We start from the raw sequence: 19,219 nt of genomic DNA, 5'->3' as shown, positions 1-19,219 counted from the left end.
TCGACATAACACACAAGCGGACTTGAGATCAAATGGACCTTTTTTTCCTGCGATTTCATTGGCCACTGTCTCCCCTCAGGGACTTCACACTTCTAACACCTTCTCCCCCACAAAAAGGATACCATTGTCTTTTAAATATCGATTAGTTTGCTTACACAACATTTCAATCCCACTCACACCTCACAGGTACGCTTCATTTGGCTCAGAGGCAGAAAACAAAGTCAAATATATAACTCGGAATGTGTGTCCGGGAGGAAAATATTAATATAAAGAGGTGGAGAGACATGGAGACTCGTTACTGAACAAAATACTCTAGTCTAGATAGAGCAATGACTTATTTAACACTCATTTAACACTTATTTTAACAAAACCCTTACCCTACCTTTAAATAAATAATTATCAAATGTCAAATATACTGCAGGTGCAAATACACAGTGTGCTTTTTATCCAATGTACAGTAGCCTATACATAAAAATGTATGAGGATGTGTGTAAATAATCAGTGTAAAGGTAGACATGTGCAAAAAGTGTGGAGGACAATAAAAGAACAGATTATGGTCAAAAGTGCAGCAGGTGTGTGTGTGTGTGTGTGTGTGTGTGTGTGTGTGTGTGTGTGTGTGTGTGTGTGTGTGTGTGTGTGTGTGTGTGTGTGTGTGCGTGCGTGCGTGCGTGCGTGCGTGCGTGCGTGCGTGCGTGCGTGCGTGCGTGCGTGCGTGCGTGCGTGTGAGAGAGAATAATGTACTCATTGCCTTTGTCCCTCCACACATACGTATAGGGTGGACTTTGGATCTGGAGCAGTACTGTCTGTAACTCCCATCTCCCCTTCGTATGGAACACCTTGGGTATAAAAGACCTCTGCTGAGACCAAGACCTCAGTCTCAGTCGAGTACTCGCCTATCCCATAAGGAGAGAGCTTCAACGAACCCATCATGGTGGATTCAAAGCTCTGCCTGTTGCTTTTAAGCACACTTGCCTTGGCATGTAAGTATTTTTTTGTAATTGCTTCAAACATTGCAGTTAATGTCACATGTATTCATAGTGAATTGTTAAGAATTTCATTTTGAGTTTTCATACTTCAAAATACTATTAAATCAACAAATCATCTTGAGATAAATACGAACTTTTAATTGTTTTTTTAAATATTAACAGACGTTTTTGATCTTAAAAAATGTTTATTAAATCAACAATATCTTGAGATAATTTTTTCTAAATAGGGATATATTAATATAAATATTTTACTGATTTTATGCCACATTATTCAATGAAACTACTTGTGTTTTCCTTATAGATGCCCAAGAAGAGGGATCATGCCTTTGTAAGTTCCAATATTTTCAACAAGATCCACATACTGTAGATTTAACCACATAAACCCTTTTATACAGTGTGTTGACATGAGTCCCGCCGGAGTCCATGCTGGGCTCCCTCCTTTTCCCCTCTACACTAAATCTCTTTGCCGAAAATAGTTGATCTACAAGTTCACAATGTATCTTATGGCGACGCATTGGGATCTTGAGGATCTGCTATTTTTGCCTAATGTCCCAGAATAGGGCACAAAGGTTCATGTGATTGATTATGTTGTTGAGTGGATTTATAATGGTACAAATGTTTACATCTTTTTTAACTGGTCAACTACAACCATGTAAAGCCTTGAAATACATTTCTTAGTCTATATTTTATGTCTGAAGAAATCTGTTACTGCAGATTGAATATTGATCATTGCTGAAATGTCTTGCTGTGCTGTCAGTGTTCTAGACTGTTATTTTAAATCATAATCTTTTAACAGTAAACCAAAGGTACAAAGCCTTCAACAAATATGAATACCTTTATGAGGCTGAATCCCTGAATGCCATCAACGGTGCCTCAAATCTTCGCAATGGACCCAAGGGCTCTTGCAAGGTATATTACATGCCAAAAGCAAATAATACTCACTTTTATTTATGCAATATGTTTCAGTTTCCCCAAATAACCATTTTAGTTTTCATGTTAAGTTTCCATGTTGCTAAATAGAGTATTTCAACATAATATCCTAAAAGCTAATTTACACCTGCACAGGTCGAGATTGACGTGCCCCAGATGTGCCACTACATCGTCCGCACCACTGGCTGTAGCCTGAGTGAGGTGGTCGACATGGATGCAGAAGGCAATGCTGTGGTCGCCCCTGCACCCAGCTCTGAGGCCTTTGCTGCTGAAATGGAGAAGTAGGTTATGCCAGCAGCACATACTTTTTTTACGTGAATGAAAACATGATTGTTATTCAAGTTAAAATAAGAGTCCATGTGATACAAAACTTTTAAAGTGCTACATTATTTTCAAGTTAAACAGCATAGCAAGTGACTCTTTCTCTCTTTTTCTTCTTAGATATCCTCTGAAGGTTGTGGTTGAGGGTGAGTACGATGTCAAACTGTACCCTGAGGAGGGTGAGACGATGACAATCTTGAACATCAAGAGAGGTATCATCTCTGCCCTGGCTGTGCCTCTGCTGGAGGAGGAAAAGAACAAGAACATGGTACATTAAACTGCTCTTTAATTTATACCTATTATTTATTTTGTATTCAGTATGCCACTGGTGAAAGTATTACTTCTGAAATCTGAGAAAAAAATATAAACTTATGATTAATATAAATATTTCTCTACAATCTTGCATTTCAGCCCACCATCCATGGCAAATGCAGGACCTCCTACTCTGTCAACGCACGAGAGGACATTGCTACTGACGTCAGCTTCACCAGGGATCTGTCCAAATGTGACAAATTCATGCCCATGAGAGACCAGACCAGCCCCCTGGCTCTGATCTCTGGCATGGTAAGACATCCAAGCAATGTGGTTCTTGTCTTGTTAGTTAATGCATTGCAGGCATGCACTGTGGATTTCAAACAATACCACCACGAGTCTGAGAAGTAGGCTAATACAAATAATTGTCTACTTGCAGCACTACCCTCTTGCCCAGCTGGTCAGGAGCTCCCAGACCTGCAACTACAAGTTTGACAATGAGAACATGCACATGACCTCTGGTGCCTGCACTGAAAACCACATCCTGATTCCTTTCTCTCACAAGTAAGTCAAACCATGTAACAGTTATCTCACACTTTCCATGATTTTGTATGCGTATAAATCTGTAATAGGTCTTTAACTATGTGTTGTCTGCCCATAGGGGACAGTATGGCGTTACCAATGTTGGCAAGCAGTCTCTGACTTTGCTGGAGGTTTCTGCTTACAACGACCGAGTCTTTGACTTAGGTAGGGAGATCTCTGCATTTGTTCTTGTTTTTTTTAATCTATGGATGTTCTTTCTTGTCTTTTTCTTTTTTTTACTGTCATTGACAATGCATTTACTCTCTGTTTACTGAAGATGAAGCCAATGTCAAGGGTCTGAACATGGAGACTCCTACTGACAGGAGTGTTAACCAGGATAAGGATGCTGGTCTGGGTCTCCTGAGAGAACTGGCTAATCTGCCTGAAACCGAGGGCCAGAAGAGGGCCCACCTCTTCCACGTGCTGGTGAATGTTGTCCGTGGAATGAAGATCGAGACCCTGAGCTCTGCCATTCCCGAGGCTCTTGAGGTGTCCCGTTCACTGAGTTACCAGGTTCTGGCCCAGTGCGGTACCCCTGAGTGTAGCAGTGCCATCATGCAGATCCTGAGGACCTACGACAGCTCCGCTGTTGAGGTTGATGCCACCGTGTTTGGTCTGGGACTGGTGTCCAACCCCTCTCCCCTCCTGATCAATGACATGCTGGAGATGGCTCAGTACAAGCCCAGCAAGCCCATCATGTATGCCCTCAGCAATGTTGTCAAGAGGTGAGCAACCGCAACTTGAATACTTAATCTGCTCTAGATATTTAGAATCTTAAGTGTTACACAGTAGACAACTCAACTGCCACATTAATATTCACTACAATGTGATTCCTTAATAGGTTCTACAAAGCCGAAGGCAAACTGACCCCTGAAATCCATGCTGTTGCTCGTTTCATGGGCTCCCAGCTGGGTGACTGCACTGGTGACAATGCCTTCATGACTCTGAGGGTGAGTGGTTATCTCTAATGGATTTATACTTAATACATTAAAAGATAGTAGATGACAGATCACTCATCAATATAGTTTCTTGACCTTAGGTTATTGGAAACATGGCTGCAGCCATGGGCGCTGCCAGTCCTGCCCTGAGGACTGCTGTGATCGAGTGTGTGAACCAGCCTGCTGCATCCCTTGCTGTTCAGGAAGCTGCCATCCAGGCCTACAGGCTGACCCCTGTCCCAGAGGAGGCAAGTCAAACTGTTTTCACAGTTACTTTTGGTATACTTCACAGAAGACAATTCTTTTTTATTTAGTGATGATTTTCTTTTTTCAAATGGTTTTATTTCTCTGTCACAGGGCAGAGAGGTTCTCATGCAGGTCCTTCTGGACAGTGCCAGCCCCCTGCAGAAGCGCGTTGCTGCCTACCTGGTGCTGATGAAAGACCCCCAGCCAAGTGAACTTGCCCAGCTGGCTGCTGCCCTGCCTAATGAACCTGACCAGCAAGCCAAGAGCTTTGTCATCTCCCATGTTACCAACATCTTGTCTTCAACTGAGCCCGAGACACAAGAGTAAGTGAAGCCTTTTAATATTGAATATGCAGCATGAGCTGTGGAGAAGAGGAATTTGTCTTTCATTTAATGCTTACCTCTAATTAGTACATCTATCTTTCTTATAGGCTGAGACAGAAGATTCTCGATGCCCTGCAAGGTAATGAGATTGGAACTGTCATGGACCCAGCCAAGTTCTCTCGCAACTACAAGATTGGATCTGTGGAGGGAAACATGATCTTTGAGGGTGCCAGCTATCTGCCCAAGGAGGTCATGCTTGAGATGACCCTGAAAGCCTTTGGCTATGACATTGACATGATGGAGGTACTGTAGATAAAACCAAGCCTTTCCTTGTAATATATAATAATGGATTGCTCAATTATTCAAACTCACCTGTCAATTGTCACACTAAAAATGTACATTCTTACATTTCCAGATCGGCATGGAGGGCACTGGACTTGAGCCAACTGTTGAGGCCCTGTTTGGAGAACACGGATTCTTCCCAGACACAGTGCTGAAGACAATGTACTTTGTCTCTGACAAAATGCCCCAGGAGGTCAGCCTGGTCCTGAAGAACCTGCTCCCTGCTCTCAGGAACGACAGAAGAAAGAGAGAGGTAAGTCACAAAGGTGTTTGGATGTTTGATAATGTACTTATTACTTTGAATTATTTCTACAAAGTACTCATAAATCATCATCTCATTATTTTTATATCTTTAGACCACCCAGAACATCATGAGAGAAATCGGACGCAACCTTAACAAACTGGTGACCGAACTGAAAGCCCAGCAGACCCCTGAGGCTATGGTTTACCTGAGACTCCTGGGAAATGAGCTGGGATACCTCAAGACCAGTGACATGGAGGCGATGGCCTACTCTGCTGCCATGATGATTGATAACATGCTCAAGATGCTCCCCATGGATGTACGTAAAAAAATTAAAAAAAAACTATAAAGAATTGTGTGATTCATTTAATATTTGACACAGTTGAACTGACTTTCGAATTTGGGAAATTTACAACAATATCTATTGTTATTTCTGACAGTTGATGAAGGGACTGATGACTAAAGCTGACAATGAAGTCTTCGCTCACTACATCTTCATGGACAATGAGTTCTTCCTGCCCACTGCTACTGGTGTGCCTCTGAGGATTGCACTGTCTGGTACCTTCACTCCTGGTATCAAGGGTGGACTCAACATTGCCCGTGACATGGTAAAAATCATCTCATTTTCACAAAGTGTAAGAATGTGTAGAATAATAATGAAATGTACCATTCCATATGGTATCTCTCTCATAACATATCGCTGGCTGTCCACTTTTTCCCCCCGCTAGAGCGAGATTGCCTTCATGCCTTCAGCTGGCATTGAGTTTACAACTCAGATCGGCTCTTTCATTCCTGAGTATGTCGACTCTGGACTGGAGATGCACACCAACCTCTTCCATGAGAGCGGATTGAGCGCCAAGATCTCCATGGGAAGTGGTGAAATGAAATTCACCATGCCTGCTCCTAAGAATCCTACCAAGCTCATCAGCATTACGTAAGCCTCAACTGACTATTTACACAAATAGTCTATATGGAATCTAATATCTATAAATGCAACAATCCAAACTTTCTTCTATCTCAATTACAGAAACACCTTTGTGGCAGTGAATGGTGCTGAGATTAAAACTATCCCCCCTATGGTGGAGGACAAGGTTGATGTCAGTGAGTGCACTCCCTTCTTCGCTGGAATGAAGTACTGCACTTCCCTGATGTACACTGATGCTTACAATTATGAGACCCCCTACTTCCCCTTCACCGGAGACAGCAAGTAAGTGAAAGCCCTGAAACTTGTAAAGCGCTAAAGACAGCATTTATGAATGGAATGCCTTTTAAATTGTATTGTATTTAAGTCAAATCTAATCATAAATGGATCTACCACTCAGGTTGGCTGTGGAGCTCCATCCTACTGGTGAGGTGACTGAATACTCTGCTACCTTCACCTATGAGCTCGTCACAGAGGATGAGACGGTTGACACCGTGAAAATGGTCCTGATGGCGGAAGGTAACAAGATTTAGCAAATAATTATTTCAAAACTACATTAAATACATGATATGGAATTTCTCTGACATTGGAGCTGTTGAAATGTGGCGCTTACAGTGCAGGCACAGTTTCATCTGGAACAACACTAAGAAGATTCATTAAAAAAAATATTCGACAAGGATTTCCCTTACTATTACGTCAACATGTAGAGCAATATACCTTTAGTCTACATAGTCAAACCTAAAAAAAGCAATGTATAACTACTCGCTACTACGGCAATATTTGCAACTGATATTGAATGCTGATTGATAGGTACATACTCTACACAATTTGTCATGAACTTCATTATAACTGCATGTAATTACCTATCATTCATTACCATTACCAGGTGCTGGTGAGGCCACAGCAACTGTGAAGTACAACAGGAAGCAGAATGTCCTCACTACTGACTTCCAGATCCCTGACTACGACCTGGAGGCTGGATTCAGGCTGGGTGTCGTTGACGCCAACACCAAGGGTAATGGAGCTTACGCAGTCTCCTTTGACCTGATCAACAAGAACATCCCTCAGCTCTCACTGGTTGCCCTCGCCAAGTAAGAAATCAATCAAAACATGAACTTGTTCAAATCAAACAAAATGTGTCATGTTCAGAATGTTAAATATTATATATTATCAGTATACTGTATCAATGTTTGGTGTGAGACCATTAACTCATAGGTTTCCTCTTCTTAGGGTGGCAACGATGGAGGAAGCTATGCTGCAGCTCCAGTTTCTGGTTCCCTTGATGAAGGCTGATGCCACCCTCAGAGCCAACCTGAAGCGTGGTGAGACACTGGAATTAGAGCTCACAAGTGACATCAAGCTCCCAGAGACCACCTCACTGCAGAAGATTGCCTTGAAATATGGTAGGATATGATTATTACATTTCTCTGTGTCATAGAATCCTCTGTTATGTTCTACTATTGCACCCAAATAGATTTTCTATTAATCACAGCTGTTACCTTGGGTTCTTACCGTGAACCAATTTTGCTTTCCTGAATCACTCACCCCAAATATCAATTTATTATTTAACTGCAAAATGCATCTTGCATCTTCTTTTTGTAACACCTTACATTATTCTATGTGAAACTAACATAAAGAACTGTTTTTAGATGACAGCAAGCTTGAGGCTGAGGTCAAGTCTGAGATGAACTCTCAGATCCAGAAACTTCTCCCCAATGCTGAGGCATTTGAGAGGATTATCAATGAAGTTCTTGATATGCAGGTTGGACAGACTGAAATGAAGGTCCGTCAACTCCTCACCAAGTCTGTGGAGGTAATGCCTTACCCACATAACCCTTTATCCTTCACTTCAACATGAATGGATATGTTTAACAAATTGTACTGAATTAATTAATAATTTTATGTAAGTGTCATGCCACCTTGTGGCCCACCGTTAATGGCATTATATGACACCTTTTCAGACAGTTACAATTTTCAACATTATTTTATACCCTGGTTACCGGTATTGCTGATCATATACAACAAATACTGACCGAACAAAACATAACATAAAGTACATATCCCCTACTGGCTGTACAACGCTTTTTTCCTCAAGTCCCAAGCTTTCTCCAGGTAGTTTGTCAGTTTAAATACAACTTTTTCAAATAAGCAATTAATAAGTTGTACTAATGTGTTCTTTTAGGCAACCAACAACTACATGGACAAATATGTTTCTGATATCCCATACATCACTTACATAAGGATACCTGCCATGCCTGAAATTACAATGCCAGAGAAACTTTTCTTCAATGCGTAAGTAAAAAGAATTTTGGGCCAAAAATATAAATTGACACATTTTAATAGCCAGCCACGAGAGTATGAATAAAGATGTGTTCATATAATGTTATATATTACATTATTTTGGCAGTGAGGCCAAGGCTGCTTACAACTTCAACAATGAACGCTTCCTCATCGCCATCCCTCTTGGAGGAAAGTCAACAACAGCTGACCTGCACTTCCCACCTGCCCTGGCCACCCCAAGCCTGTCACTGCCCCAGTTTGGCCTGGAGGTTGCCTCCATTGAAATTCCCCTCCCAGAGCTGGTTGTCCCTGAGACCATTTCTGTTCCCCTCTTTGGAAAGGCTGAGGTTTCAGCTAAAGCAAGCACCAACCTGTATGAATTAGAGGTCTCTGCGGCTCTCGGAAAAGACGCTGATGAAACACCAAGCTACTCAGCCAAGTTTGAGATGCAGGGAACTTCCCCAGTAGACATCTTGTCCCTCAAGGTGGAAGGTAAAGATTTTCTTTAAGAATGATTCAGGAAATCAGCAATAAAAGATAACTAAAAGCTTGATTTTCAGTTGTTGTCTGATACTCACAAATGCACTGTATTCCCTGTTTCAGGCTCTGGATTGCTGGTTGGCACTCCAACTGATTCTCTCAAGGCCCAAATGAAAGCTGCTGTGACCCATAAACTTCTTGAAGCCAGTGTGAGCGTCATGGAAGTTGGAACCTTCGCTGACAAAATCAGTGTCAAGTCCAGCAGCAAGATTGTAGCAACAAGTCCTCTTGGCCTGCTTATTGAGCTAGAACACACTGGCACAGTTGGCTTCAATGCTGAAGAACTTTCTGCTGATAGCAACCTTGAGGGATCCATCAAAGCTGGACCCATCTATGGCAACACCATTTCTACCCAGGCTTTCACCATCTTCCCATTCAGGCCAGAAGCAAAGATTGACTCCTCTCTGAAGATTGATACCACCATTCTTAAGGCTCAGAACACCATTGCAGCCACATTTGTCAATGGTGAGCTCAATGTTGTGTCAAACACTAATGCTTTTGAGGACATCCTGACCCAAGCTGCAGAGCTTTCCTTCAAGGACAACAAACTGGCCCTGACATTCGATACCAATGCTATTGTACTTGGCATGAAGGCACGCAACCTGGCTGAGGCCTCTGCTGGCACAGATGAAGTCATCATCAAGATGGAGACCAACGCTGACAACTCTGAAAACCGCATCTACTCCTTGCTTACTGCCACTCTTGATGTCAATGGCCTGGTTCTAAGCAGTGATGCTAATGTGAAGCTCCTTGAGAATGAGGCTGTTCAGAAAACTACTCTGAAAATGAACAAGGATGGTTTGGCTGAGCTGTCCATTATCAACAAGGCTGAACTGCATGACATCAAGGTCGATAATGCCAACACTCTGACCATCACTCTTTCTAGCCTTGACTTCGACACCAAGGCTGAGGCCATCGTCAGTGAGTATGCCACTTATACTCATGACATTACAATTGCCCTGAAGCCCTACACCGCTTCTGCAAATGTGAATAACAACCTGAAAGTGCTGGCAGCCAACATTATCACTGAGGCCCACTTGAAGGCAGAGCTTTACAAGATGGACCTGACTGGAAGCCTGAAAGCCACCTATGGTGAAGAGGAGATCAAGCACACTTATGAGATCAATTATGCTGACATGACTGCCAATGCTAAGTGCAGTACTACTGGAAAGGTCTTTGGAACCAACATGAACCAGAACACCGAGCTTGAAGTTGTTGGTCTTGCTGCCAGGCTCACCAATGATGCCCGCTTCAACTCTCAGCCCATGCGCTATGATCACGCCATCCGTTCTAGCATCATTCCTTTCGACTTCAACCTTGATGCCATGTTCAATGCTGATGGTGACCTGACCCTGTATGGCAAGCAGAGCGGCCAGCTCTATGGCAAGTTCCTCCTTAGGGCACAGCCCCTGGCTCTTGCCACCTCACATGAATGCAGAGCTTCAGTGACCCAGCAGCTGAACAATGGATTCTCACTTGAAACCACTGTTGACAACAAAGTGGATGCATTGCTGACTCCTCAGGAACAGAAGTTCACAATGATGCTGAAATCTAAGATGAACAACCATGCGTTGAACCAGGAAGTTAATGCCTACAACAATGCAGAGAGGCTTGGACTGGAGATGTCAAACACCCTCCTTACTAGCCTTCTCAACACAGATTCCAGTGAAAACCAGGAGTTTTCCGTCTCTGGCTTCCTTAAATACGATAAGAGCACTGAGAGCCACATGATTATGTTGCCTTTCATTGAGAATTTCCCAGCTCTCCTTGAAGACATCAAGGTCGTGGTTGTGAGCATGGCAGAAGCACTGCAAAACTACATCAACAATGAAGACATAAAGGCTAAGATCGAGGCTATTCCTCAGTATGTGAGTGACTTTGTTTCCCAACTGCATATTGAAGACAAAGCAGCACAGCTCAAGCAGACCCTGATTGATTACACCCAGGAATATGTTATCACCATTGAAGAACTGGAGGCCTCCCTGATGAACCTGAAGGTTGTTCTTGAGAAAATCCTGACTGAAGTTGCTTCCCGCATACAGGACATTATTTCTGCTACCAAGGAAATGATTGCAAGTGGCACCTTGTCTGAGAATGTCATCAAGAGACTGAACCAGGAGCTGAATACCTTCCTTGACGAGTATAATATCAGGGATATGATTGTTGCCGTGGTTGATGCCATTGAAGAGGTCATCAAACAGATTGACTTGCAGAAGCTAAGTGAAACTAGCCTTTCCTTCCTTCGTGATCTGGATGTTCAGTTTGATGTCAAGGCTAAGCTAGAAATGGTTGTCAGCAAGTTGAAGGAGTTCATTGCCAGCTTTGACATTACTGAGTTTGCTGAACAGCTGAAAACTTACATTTCATCCCTCAACCTGGATGCCTACATTCAAGAACTGATGGCACAGTTTCCAACAAACCTCTTTGGTACAACAGTTGAAACTCTCAAAGAATTGATCCAACAGTTTGATATCCTTGGAAAATTCAACACACTCATTGCTAGACTCAGAGAGTTGATTGTCAAGTTTGAAGTTGACCAGAAGGTTGAGGCCATCTTGGAAAAGGTTGTGGAGCTCATCAAGCAATTCAAGATTGATGAAACTGTCCAAGTTCTAGCTAACAACCTGAAGGCCATTGACACGCCTGGCAAGATCATGCAGGTACTGGAAAATGCCATCAACTATCTGAAGGCCACAGAAATTAAACAAGCGATTGAGCAAATTAATGTCTACGTTGATACCATCGTACAGCAGCTTAAATCTTTCAACTACAATGCTTTTGCTGATGAGGTCAACCAGATGATTTCTGCTTATTCCTCTCAAGTAAATGAGCTGATCAAGGCACTCGAAATCCCCCAGAAACTTGAAGCCATCAGAGAGTTTGTCAACTTTGCTCTGTCTACTGTCATGAACTACCTGGAGCAGCTGAACATGAACTACCTCCCTGTGATTTCACTCCCTGAGATCACCCTTCCAGAGTTTTCATTCCCTGTCATCCCTGCAGTTCCAGTTGAGAAGCTAATTGAGACTCTCCAGATCCCTGAGTTCAAGCTGCCAAACATCCCTACCGAGCTCATGGTGCCAGGATTTGGAAAACTGTATGGTGAGATGAGAGTCAACTCCCCCATCTACAGTATCAGAAATGTTGCTGAGCTGCAGAGTTCTGTTGATGGTGAGAATGCTCCTCAGGTGACAGCATTCGTGACCTCCCAGGCAACATCTCCCAGCTTTGAGATCCTCAATTTCAACCTGGATTCTACAGCCCGCATTGCTGTCCCAGAGACACGCCATGTGATTGTTGCTGAGACCCTTAAGTTTACTCACTCTGTTCTTGAGCTTGAGCACCAGGCATCTGTAACTCTTAAAGACCTCTCAGCCCAGGCCTCAGCTAAGACCACAGTGAAGGTCACCACTTCACCTTACACTGCCGAGCTTGTGAATGAAGCCTTCTTTGCTACTGCAGGTGGTTTGTCTGGCACTAGTGACACCACATACTCTCACATGCTTAACTTCCCAATCATTGGCATCACCAGTGAAACTTCTCTGACCCAAAAGGCTGTTGCACGCCAGGAGGGAACCACCATTACCCTGACTGTTGGAAATGAGGGCACTGCCAAGTTCAACTCTCATGATGGAGTCCACAAGAGTGACCTGCTCTTCACCATCAATCCCAACACTGCCAAGCTAACATTCACTAGCGATACAGACACTGCTCTTCTGAAGATGAAACAGACCCTGAACGCTGATTCTGTCACCCTCAGCTATTTCAAGTTTGATGCCCGCTCTGAGGCAGAGGGCCCACTTGTCAAGAGCAGCCTTCTGGTAGCATCTGGAAATGTCAACCTTTATGATATGAAGATTGAGCTGAAGGCAACCCATGACACAGAGCTGGTTGGCACACTCAGTGGAATTCTGTCTAATGCAGTCAACATTGTCATCCGTCCCGTTGAGGTTGTCTTTGATTTCCAGAACAAGGGAAACACTGTGCTGGGATTCAATGATGCTCTGATTGCCAAACTTGATCTCCAGAATGATTACTCAGCTACCTTCAAACCTGACACCCAAAAGATCAACACTGTTGCTCTGGCACGTCTCAATCAGTACAAACTGTCCTACAGCGTCACCATGAAGAACAACGAGAAGGAGATTGGTATCTTTGCTGATGTAAATGGTGAGGCTAATCTTGACTTCCTGGCGACCCCCATCAGCATCCCTGAGCTCAATCTGCCATTTTATAACTTACGCACCCCAGCCATCAGTGATCTGAACTTATACGAACTTACTGGTCTGAAGAACATCTTGACCACCACAGACCAGCATGTTGATGTCGCTACCAAGATTGTGTACCAGAAGAGCACCTATGCCCCTCTTGTTGATGTGATGGGTCTGATCCAGATTCCCTCTGTAGGTAACCTGATCACAGAGCTGTCCCTTAAGTCTGCCATTATCAACCTGAATCTTAATGCTGGACTCTACAATGAGGAGGATCTTGTGTTCCGTCTGGGAGTAACAACCGCCTCTGTGTTTGAGAGCCTGAAGGCTAAGCTTGATGGCACCACCAGCCTGACCACCAGAAGAGGCATCAAGGTGGCAAACTCCCTGTCCCTTGAGAACCCCCATATTGAGGGTACCCATGACAGCACCATCAGTGTGATTCCTGAGACTTTTGAAGCTGCAGTCTCTGTAGCTACTGTTGCCAAGATTGCCCTGCCCATCCTCCACCTGGAGGCCAACCAGAACCTTGTTGTAGACACCAAGACCAAGGCAAATGCTGTGTCCACCTTGAAGCTGAAGGGTGATTTCAATGTGCCCATCATCAAGGCTGTTGGAAAGGCAGAGGCAGACCACAGCCTGAAGCTGGAGGGAACATTTGAGGATGTTTCTATGGAAACAACCACCATGGCAAATATTGAGGGCACAGTTTTTGAAGAATATCCACTTTTGGCAGCACTTAACAATGAGGCTAATGTGTACCTAAATGCTGATGGCCTTCGCTCCACAATCAAGGTTCTTGGTAACACCAGATTCAACCAGGGTGACATCAAGCTCCTGGAGATGGATCTGGATGAAAGCTTGGCTATTGAGGCCTCCCTTAGCCGAGTGTATGCAGTGCTGAAGATTGCCAGCAACAACGAGGCAAATGTCATTGACTTCAACACTAAGGGAAAGCATATTGTCCAGGCTACAGTGGACCTTGCACCTACTTCTTCCTTGACCGCTGATATTGAGATTGATATGTCTCAGCCAAGCAGCCTGGGTGATCTTACCATCTTTGAGAAGACCATTGTTGAGTTGACAGCCCCAAAGCAGAAGATCTCTGCCAATGCCAAAATTGTCACTCCAGTGTACACCACAAGCCTAGCAGCTGAGTTGGAGGGTGATGCCCCTGTCTTCAAAGTGATATTCAAGTCCACTGCTACCTCAGTCTTTATCATCTTGGATTATGACCTTGATTGTGAGTGCTTTTTTTGTCTTCATAAAACTAGATGCCACCGTTGTGTTGTATTAAATACATACAGTACATACATATTACTTAGTGTCTCAAATGTAAATGTTAAATTTAAAACATTTTGCTTCCATAGCTGCCATCACAGTAAGCTATGAAAATGATGGCTTGAGCCTGACTGGCAAGGCTGTGTTGACCCATGCTGACCTGACCATGGACATTCAGCATGTCCTGTCCTACTCTCTGAGGTACCCACTTTTGTCTAATGCGTTTTGTCTGATTTAGAAGTAGTTGACAATTTCAGTTGTTCCTAGACAATTCAAACACTGACACATTGTTTCTCACAAGGTAAATATTCCATACTTGTTCTTACTTAAGTGTTTTAACATTCATTATGGATAGCTTGTCTTTAAAATAGAAAGTTTCTAATTGCCATTTCTATATTCAGTGACTCCCGCCTCTCCTTGAACATGGACATCACCAGCCCCACCTTCACTGATGCAAGCTTCCGCTATGCTGCCCTCACAGATGGTATTAGTGCCTCTGTCTCCACCCCATCAGCTGGCTTCCTTGGTCTTCAGTTCCAGGGCAGAGTGCCATCTCAGATGAATGCCAGACTTTATGGTCGTTATGCTGTGAGTATATCATGTTTATAATTTGTCTGAATAATGAAACAAATTGCCATGATGTTTGCATCACTTACCTCTGCGTACCAAGATTGTAAGGCAAGGCTAATGCACTCAATTTATTTATTTTTTCTTTTTGCCAGTCTGCACCTGAGGATGATGTGGACATCTTCATTATTAGAGCTTCTGCAAAGGATGGTGATAAGATGAACCTAAAGGTTGCCTTCAACATGGAGGCCCCTGAAATCATGATCAATGGACTAAAGGAGAGGCTCCCTGCCATCGTCTCTACCCTGAACGACTTTGGTGAGAAGTATCAGCTCATTGGACACGTCACCGGACTGAAGAGTGCCATCGTCAATCTGCTTGAGGAAGCTTACACCGTCACCAGCCAGTCCCCAGACCTCAGCCAGCTGTCCATTCTCTTCAGAAACACGGTTGTTCAATACCAGAAGACTGTCCAGGTCTTCCTGGATGCTGCTGTCAAATTCCTGAGGGAAACCCAGTTCAAGCTGCCTGGCTCTGATGAGATGACCACTCTCCCTGAGGTCCTCAAGAAACTGACCGGTACCATTGCCACTGTACTAGAGAAGGCCATCCAGATGATGCTTGTTAATGCTGAGCTCACTTTCAACGCCATGGTCGACATGTTGAGCAACATTCAGGTCACCATGCCCATCGGTGATGTCATGTCCGGAGCCCAGATGATCGATCGGCTTAGAGATACAGTGAAGTCCCTCCTTAACCAGGTTGTGGATCTCGTTAAGAACATGGAGAGCCTGGATATGATCTTGGAGAAGCTGGGTGAGACCCTGAAGGTCATTGTTGACAAAGCTCAAGAGTTTGTTGATAAGAGTCTGAAGTCTGACATCCTTGATTCCGTTGCCATCTACATCAATGCTTACTATGTCAACCTTGTCACTGTGATGAAGACGGTCATGGATCAGGCCAACAACGTTGTGGATATGGAGCATTTGAATGGCACCATTGATTACCTCATGGAGGTTGTTAGATCTGTGGTGGGCCTGTTAAGCAAAACCGTCTCTGAATTCCTGCAGCAGGCTCCCGCTGAGTTCCAGGAGTATGTGAAGGTTGAGGGAGGAAGGCTTGAGATCGACCTTCCATTCTACCTCCGCCAGTGAGCGAGTGTCAAGGACTAAAACACTATCATTCTAGCAAGAATGTTGGCCATTCAGCTGTATTTAGAAACAATATTTTTAATAATATTCTAACAGTACTAATGCTGAGTATATCAAGTATAAGAACATGTATATAACATCAACAGAAGTGATAAAACTGTCCCACATCTACCTATCTATTATGCAATATGAGTATTAAATAAAGTCTGTTTGCTATTTAATTTTGTGTGTGTCTTTTATTATAATCCAAAGATTTTCAGTATTTATTGAACCAGACGTTCACCAATGTTGCATAGATTTAGCTATGGAGCAAGATTTATCTCTTCTTGGGTTTCTGTAGTAGCCTACAACTGCCAACACTAATGTATGCTTGGTTACAGTTTAGAAAAAGCAGCAACGTCATACATGATTTAACCTATATTGTGTATCTATCATATATATAATTATCCACATTACTTGCACATATTCTCACTTAAGTAATGGTTTGTACTATGTAACATAATGCAAACCATGTACTGTGGTTTGTATTATGTAAACATTGCACTATTCTTAGTTGCCTTCTTTGCACAGTAGGGGGCAACATCACACACCTAATACTCTATTTATAACACTGAGTTGTTGAACAAACTATGACACAAAGTAATTCTGACACTATTTCTATTTCTTTTTGCCATATAATGGAATCCAAAGACTATTCAAACTGAATTTTGATTCAAGTTTTACCTTTTAGACTGGAAAATCATCCCTAATCAAAAGTTATGACTCAAAATCATTGGCATATTTGTCAAATGAAATATGTATCCTTATTCCAATCTAAGATGGACAATATTGAACCTCTCATTTATTTGGCATCTTACTGGCATTTGCAGACAAAGCTGTCATGAGTTCATAATACTGTATCACCTCATTGTCATCATCAGTTCAAAATGTGACATGACATTTAATGTTTGCAGTATATATTTATAATGAAAAAATACAATGACAATATTGACATTTAGCAGACACTCTCATCTCATGTTACTCACAAAAGTTCATAGTTGGACATTTGTCAACACCAGGGCAATAGGCATTAGAGTGTTATGATGACATGGATAGTAAGTAAAATATACTCCCAGCAATTACAGTAAGCTACTTGATTAGTTGATTAAACCAATTGCTGGCACTAAGATTCAAGTGTCGACAGGCTAGAGCAGGGATCGGCAGCTTTTTTGACCGGAGTGCCATACTGACTTCGTAAAGTGAGCGAAGAGTCACCAAACATTGGATAATTGAAATGAAACATGAAACAACTGCATTCATTTGATAGCTATGACAGCTTGCTTTAAAAGACTATTTTCCAGGCCTGAAGGCCCGAGTCCTTGCTTCACAACACAAGACCTTTCTGTTACAAAATGACTTTCTTACAGGTTACAGTGAAAAGTTTACTTTGATAAAACAATCTACTTCAATGCAGTATCAACTTTTAGCATACTAATTTATATCTTGTCAGGTGTCCGATATGAACCACTTCATAGGTGACTGTCTGATGATCACATTGCATTATGTTATAAATATGGACTCATGGCTGACTGTTTCACAACTCTAAATAGTTAATCTTTACCATTACATGAGTCAAATGCAAAGCAGTTATGTGCTCAAATGGTAGCTATTAATTACCATTAATTGGAATAGAGTTAAATTGATTTCCCTCAAAATCCATTAGAGGCATGATAGGAAGTAGGATGACTGAATAGAACCCTGGCAAGGGTTAACGGCACGGGTAAGGGGATGGGAGGTGAAGTCAGGAGAGGTGCATTTCAGACTTGTTCGGCACTGTGTTCCTGACCGAAGGTGGGCAGTAATTATTTGTGTATATTGACCCTTTCAAGTTGTGTCCAAGATATCTTTGTCAATGCCGTCACATTTCTATAAAACATAATTTAATCAGGTATAAACAGGCTTAGCTATATCCTAAGGTCCCCTGTCTAACGTCCTGGTTTAAAAAAAAAGGAAAGCTGCTTCAGCTATTGTAAGCCGTCTATCTTTTGATAAATGCATTAAATAATATTGCTATCAGATGTGTCTCAACCATAAAATGTCAATTCCATAAGTCCTCCTAAATCCAAACTAAATACAAATTATGGTTTAAAATATGTAATTCAGTCGGTAGCGCTGTCGCCTCACAGCTAGAAGGTCCTGGTTTCGATTCCCGCCGGGGACGCTGTTGGCGCTAGGGGCGTGTCTTCTCCTCCGCGTCATCAGCGCCCATACCCTAGGTGGGGTTGGCGAAAGGGCCTACTCTGTGTGGAGTTTGCATGTTCTCCCCGACCCCGTGTCTCCTAGGGTAGGTAATACCCTCACAAAAACATGTAGTAATCCTGTCGCTATACCGCCTCCCCCATGACAGCCGGGGGCCTAATGGAGGGGAAAGGAACTGGTTGGAATAACGTGTTCCTTCCACGTGCTACGTCCTACCGGGGAAACTCCCCCCTGTCAGGTGATAAGAAAGTCAGTTGGCTCTCATGCATTGATAGGAGGCATGAGCTCGGCTCTGGGCTCCCTAGGCTGGCGGGGGGAGTGTAGCGCCCAGGATCACTAAGATAATTGGCACCGGGTGAAAAAGGGTTACAAAATCGTGGGATAAAAAAACGTTTAAAAGAAGAAAAAAAATCTATTAGCATTAAGAGAACTCTGATTAATGATAATGAAAACCACCCACTGTGCCAAAGTCGTTTAGTAGAGCACACCTGCAATGGACATGTTGGTAGTCAGGCCGGGGCGCACAACGTCACAACATTCGAGGTCTCCCTCTCTCCTAATTCTCAAAGAATCTTTTTGCCAGACCCAGGGGGTCGGCCTACAGGAGGCTTTGTCGGTCGGTCTGTCGGTCGGTCAGTCGGTCTGTCCCTCTTTTCCTACCCAGCCATTCAGATTTCAACCACTAGGGGTCTGGCAGAACCAGGTCTCCTGGTCTTGTGTCCTATAATCAGCAGAAGTGAGAGTGTCAATTCCATGTGTCAATTGTGTTCATATAAGATGATAGTCTATTCAAAGAAGACAATTTGTGCTGTGCAAGACAATGCCATGCTCTCCAAATTATACACTTTATCACACAGTTTTATTCATC

The 19,219-nt window shown here is 43.0% G+C and overlaps 1 protein-coding gene across 1 annotated transcript; it reads left to right on the top strand.

The window, feature by feature from the left end:
* Nucleotides 1–928: 928 nt before the first annotated feature.
* Nucleotides 929–16,116, top strand: LOC308102893 (apolipoprotein B-100-like; the record flags this gene model as incomplete). The annotated part of the gene is made up of 27 exons (XM_080452747.1): nt 929–980; nt 1,783–1,895; nt 2,052–2,197; nt 2,358–2,505; nt 2,649–2,801; nt 2,929–3,053; nt 3,151–3,236; nt 3,349–3,796; nt 3,913–4,021; nt 4,111–4,257; nt 4,367–4,578; nt 4,686–4,881; nt 4,994–5,173; nt 5,277–5,480; nt 5,602–5,769; nt 5,890–6,095; nt 6,189–6,368; nt 6,484–6,602; nt 6,970–7,174; nt 7,314–7,486; nt 7,733–7,896; nt 8,266–8,375; nt 8,491–8,855; nt 8,967–14,357; nt 14,485–14,596; nt 14,797–14,983; nt 15,118–16,116. 27 exons carry the CDS (start codon nt 929–931, stop codon nt 16,114–16,116), a joined length of 10,698 nt encoding a protein of 3,565 aa, XP_080308873.1.
* Nucleotides 16,117–19,219: the final 3,103 nt, after the last annotated feature.

This window comes from Gymnoscopelus braueri (genome assembly GCF_963280865.1).
Source record: "Gymnoscopelus braueri genome assembly, chromosome: 16".
NCBI classification, from domain to species: Eukaryota; Metazoa; Chordata; class Actinopteri; order Myctophiformes; family Myctophidae; genus Gymnoscopelus; species Gymnoscopelus braueri.
The sequence above is the reverse complement of the archived record's forward strand: the minus strand, read 5'-3'. Positions and strand labels throughout refer to the sequence as shown.